Source organism: Lactuca virosa, chromosome 1 (assembly GCF_052849685.1).
Source record: "Lactuca virosa cultivar CGN04683 chromosome 1, Lactuca_virosa_CGN04683_v6, whole genome shotgun sequence".
NCBI classification, from domain to species: Eukaryota; Viridiplantae; Streptophyta; class Magnoliopsida; order Asterales; family Asteraceae; genus Lactuca; species Lactuca virosa.
In genome coordinates this window covers 192729207-192734736 of record NC_136426.1, presented here as the reverse complement: position 1 = coordinate 192734736, position 5530 = coordinate 192729207, and the positions used below count along the sequence as shown (strand labels likewise).

General features: G+C 33.2%; 1 protein-coding gene across 1 annotated transcript; it reads left to right on the top strand.

The window, feature by feature from the left end:
- The first annotated feature begins 688 nt into the window (after positions 1 to 688).
- Positions 689 to 3319, top strand: LOC145163553 (transcription factor bHLH144-like). The gene is made up of 4 exons (XM_079082384.1): positions 689 to 827; positions 1316 to 1459; positions 1757 to 1940; positions 2174 to 3319. The coding sequence occupies exon 4, from the start codon at positions 2447 to 2449 to the stop codon at positions 3071 to 3073; it is 627 nt and encodes a 208-aa protein (XP_078938510.1). The 5' UTR covers positions 689 to 827; positions 1316 to 1459; positions 1757 to 1940; positions 2174 to 2446; the 3' UTR covers positions 3074 to 3319.
- The last annotated feature ends 2211 nt before the right edge of the window (positions 3320 to 5530 follow it).

The following is a 5530-nucleotide window of genomic DNA, read 5'->3' as shown; positions in this document are numbered from 1 at the left end:
AATTTCGAAGGTCATATCCCGACAACCACCATCAACTCCCAAATAAACTTTGCTACTTCGAAATGCTGTAATACAAACTTGGTGGTCATTTTCCAAATAAAAAAAAAGATCATTATTATTAAAACACTAATTTATATTGATTAGTTTATTCAGTTTTCCTTCAATATTAATCAAATACATTTATATTTTAAACAATGGCATCTTACATTTGTATTTATAACAATATTTTATATTTTATACATTAACCAACATGTTTTGAACAATTCAACAATTAGAAACATTACATATTTTATTTATAAAATAGACCACAATTACATAAAACACAATTATTATTTAAATAAATAAACAATCATTTAACCCATGCACAAACATATAAAAAGAGTTTACCAAGGCATAGTAGCAGTGTCGTGTCATGGTATGCAAAAAAAAGGACTGGTACTAGTCCAGTACATGCTTACAAAACAAAACCATATCCCAAGAGATTACTCCACAGAATTTGCATTTTGTCAAACCCTTTGTGGGTCCCCCACGCATGCTCTTAATATCCCAATCCAACGGCGACTTTCACCCACCGCGATACGCGTAAAGCTTTTCTCCCACCTCCAAATTAAATCCAACGGCGCACATTCATCCTTCCTTCACACTCTCCAACAAACCCCAAAAAAAAAACCACCACAAAATCAAACCACACCCACTCTAGATCCCCTCTATCATCTCTCTTTTTTTCCATTTCTCTATACACCTGCATAAGAAATTAAAGATCTTTCGAGCTTCTTTTTGTCAACAAAGCTTCGATCGTTTTTGATTTTGTGCCAATTTTGATATCGGTATGTAACTATGTACTGATTTTTTAGCTCAAGTTCTCTCGTGTTATTTAGATTTCGTGTGAAACAGTTTTGATTTATGGATCTCGCTTGTTATCGAATTGTATTTTTCCTTGAGTTTGTTTGTTGCTATGAAGATCTGTATATACAATTTGAATACATTATATAATATACGTCAGAAGCTTTTTGTTCGTTTCTCCGTTATCCGCTAAATCTACACGCTTTATTCTTCAGATCTGTGGCAAATTTGCTTGAAACCACTGTGTATTCGTGAACTCATCTTAGTTAGATCGTTTTTTCTGTTCGCAATCATCAATAGAAGATAATTGATCCGATTGAGTTCATGAGTTGTTCTGTATCTTTTTCTATTCCCCTGCAACATCTATTTTTTTTTTCCGATATTGATTGAATTCGGTGGTTGTAAATCCGAATAATGTGTTCTTATTCTCATAATTGAAACTAACATCGAGTTTTTGGTTATGGCGTTTCAGATTTAGGCGTGGGGATTATCATATGATTTGATTTTAAAGTAGAAAAGCAAGATGCCTTGGACGGCTTTGGGTGTTAATTACTTCGGAAAGTGTTTGCCATTGGTGGTGTTCTTTCGTGTTATCCTGTAAACTCAGATTTCTTAGGTATATGGTTCTTTGTTATATAACTCATAATAATATTACACTTACATTTCTTTACCTATAATATCAACTTATTACATTTATGTAGCAATGTAGTTTCATTTATTTCTGTATTATATATCATTTACTTTCATTTCTTTCTATTATAACATTTTGACACCATTGTAATCTGAAAAATCTACCGGATTATAACATTGTGGTTATAATCTTTTTTCTTGTTAGGTACATTGTTTGTATTGGTTAAAAAATTAAAATATGTTGTTTCTAATTCTAGATTGTTATTATTATTTTTTGATGCAGGGTATAAAGTTTTTTGGTTTTTTAGTGGTGTGATCAATTTTTTATTTGTTATTAAATACTGGGTGGAGGACTGAGAATGTTCATTGGTGTTGCACAAAAGAGAATTCGAGTTTTAAAGGAATTTGGTAAGATTAAAATGAGTGTTGGGGTCATTGCTTACTACAATTTGATGCAAGTTTGTCAGGTAAGTATTTTATATTTTTTTATATATCTTTTTAATTAAAGCAACTTACTTACATTTATTTGTCTATTATAATTAACTCAACTTACTTTCATTTTCTCCATTTCACTTTTTTTAATGAAAGTTAAATGTTGTAATAAACAAATTAATGAAAGTAAGTTGCTATTTTTTATTTCTATGAGGTAATGTTTATATATACAGGTGTCACCTTCTCATTGGTTGTTTTTATATTACAGGCTGAATACTTTCGTCAGTTGCTTAAGCCCATTACGTAGTCTGTTACCCTTAAAGCTTACGGGATATAGACAGGTGTCACCTTCTCATTGGTTGTTTTTTAATTAGAAGACAGTGAAAAAGATTTGTCTCTTGGCTACTAGTAAACTACTAAATTTCGTTTATAAATATTCACGAAAAAATGGAAATAACTTAAGAGCATCATTTGCTCTTTCCACATTGCTTTTAAAATTCTTTTCTTAAATTTAAAAAAAAAAAACGAAAAAATAGTAAAAATGCAAAGCGACCAACACCACTTACTCCCTTTTCCCAATCCTCCATTCACATCATTCTTTGGTCAAAATGTTGACTTTCAACCCTCGAAAATCTGCCCGAGAAATTTCATTATCTTTGACCGGACCGATAACCGTAGTCAGATAATGTACCACCCGTCGGTTCCCGTTCCCGCCCCGGGTTACATCCATGTAACGCGGAATGATGAAAATGCCCCTAGAGAAGTTGAATCAGTTATGAAAGAAGATTCAGCGGATATCGATATATTAATGAGTTTTGAAGATGAAGAAGATGAAGGGGAAGAAGGGTATGAAGAGGAGGAAGAGGTTAGTACTGCCCGAACGCATGGAAATGACGAAATTGACACTGCGGATTCTTGCTCTTCGAGGCTGCCCGGAAAGGGCTCGGGCAGGGGCAGCGGGCTTGGTTTATCGATGGCTTCTTGTAAATCGAGTGGTGTTAGCGACAGAAAGCGTCGCGAAATGAAGAAGATGGTGGATTCATTGAGAGGAATTGTGCCGAATAGTAAAAGAATGAGTACTGTTGATGTACTTGATGAGGCTGTCAAGTACTTAAAAACACTTAAAGTTGAATTGCAGAATGTAAGCGTCGCGAATATGAAAAATTGAAGCGGATTAAGTCGTCGCGAATAAGTTGAAGAATTGAAGGTTGTTGAAGTGTTGGGAATAAGTCAGATGTTTTGGGTATGGATTTTGTTGAATGGTACTTTTACTTGGTTTCTTTTTTGGTGAAAGTGGGCATGAATTGTTATGTTGTTGTGTTGTTGCTTATAAATGGTTGTTTGGGTTAATTTCTTTGTATTTTGTTTCGAGGTTGGTTGTGCACAATGGTTAATTGACACTAATTTTTTCAAATGACGAATTTTGGTCACTTGTGAGTATTCATAATTCATAAACACTACAATCATAAAATAAAAGCTTAAGTTATCATTTGGCATTGGAATTTGAGTTATCATTTGGCGTTGGAATTTGAGGTTAGGGATGATATATGTTGTACCTACTTTGAGAGAGAGAACATAAGGACATTTTAGTCTTTTCAGTCAACTAAAATTATAAACAAATTTGCTAAAAAAAGTATCAATCTAAAAAATTAAACCAAGGTTTGCAAAATCGAGATTCTACATAGAATCGTTTTCAGGTTTGTAAAATTGTGATCGTAAAATCGAATCGGAATCGTAAGATTCCACCAAGGAACTATTGTTCTTGCTAGTTTTAATTAGTTTTAATTCGGTCTAGAAAATAATGTCAAAAATGAAAAATCTTAGTTAATTATCCAAAATCAGTTATGTGCCTACTATTCACTTTCCAAACCATCATACTTCATCAAAACTAACAAGAATGCCAAAAACACTATATATACAATATGACATTGATTTTTTTTTAATAAATTAATGGACTATTTTGTTCACGTTACTTTAGTCTTAATTGTGTCTTAAATAATTGAACAATCATGTTAAAATGAAAAATAAATAAATAAATAAAATGACGAGTATATTTAGTTATTTACAAATCAAGAAACTCTGATTACACAATGGTGTGGAGTCTCGGATTCAACCCTTGATTGTACAACAGTCCGTGATGTTTTGGCGTGGGACAGAAGATGGGGACACTGCCCAAAAGAAAAAAAGTAGTTGATGCTATAAAATATGAGACACTTTGGTGTCTATGGAAAGCAAGAAACGAAAGAGTATTCAGAAATCATAGAAGTCAATCGACGAAGATAATGAATAACAATAAATCGGTATTATTCACTTGGATAAAACAGAGAACAAACAAATGAGCCTTAAATTGGAATTTATGGTGTAACTATCCGCTAACATGCGGATGAGGTATAGATGGCGATCCCCTGTTAACTTATTTCATTTCCTCGTTTTGTACTCTTTTGCTTCACTAGCAACTTGCTAGTGCAACCTTCTGTAATATATTCGCCGGTTCAAAAAAAAAAAAAAAAGCAAATCAAGAAACTATATTCCATATTCATCTCTTTTAAGTAATTCAATTTTAAAACTTTAAGAGTTTCAACTACACTAATCGTTGCTTTTCGTTTGTTGTTTTCTTTTAGAGTTTTAGAATTATACTTATTTAATTAGAGTCAAACGAGAAGGAAAACTGGTTAAAAAAAACCAACCTAGGTAGAATCGAAACGCTTACGGCTTTACAATTAAACAATCCGATTTTACGATTCTAATATGATTCTACCTTAAAAAGTTTGATTAGATTAGAATCGAAATACATATGTGGAATCGTAGAATCGTACAATTCTACGATCAAAATCGCTTCTTCAATAACCTTGATTTTACGGATTGAACATTTCCCTAAGAATATACACACCACTCGAACTTTTTTTTTTGACAAAACTGCAAAAATGGTCCTTGTGGTATGCATTTTTTTGGGGGTTTTGGTCCAAACCCTGACTTTTTTGGATTGACGGTCATTTTGAGTTACTTTGTTTGTGGTTTTGGTCCCTCGTAAAATTAAAAAGACAAAAATACCCTTCTGATACATTTTCTATGTTTTTTTCTATTTAATATAAAGTTTTATTAATAAAAATTATAGGGCATCTCTCTCTCTCTCTCTCTCTCTCTCTCTCTCTCTCTCTCTCTCTCTCTCTCTCTCTCTCTCTGGGTTGTCATCTCCATTCATCCCCAAATCAACACAAGAAAATCGATTTCTCCATTAATTCAACGGTGAGAGCTCTGTGTTTGTTTCCGTTCTCGTCCCAAATCACCACAAGAAAACCTATTGCAGAAGCGATTTGGTGCAAAGGTTCTGTTCTCGGATCTTAATTCCTAAAAGAATAACGTGCTTGTTATTTTCCCTCGATGACTGATGGTAATGTCCTCGAGAACGAGAGACATTTTTTGGCTAATGGAAGTTAAGATTGTTGTGGAAACGATACCTTTGTAAAAAGTCGAGTTGAAAATTGAATTCAGTCAAATTGAACAAAGCATTACAGAGAAGAAGAGAGGTTACGATTGTTAGTGTCGATCGATCGTGGGGTGAACAAAGGCAGTAAAGGGAAAGAAAAAAACCCAATCGCTCCCATCACCTTCTTTGTCTGTTTCA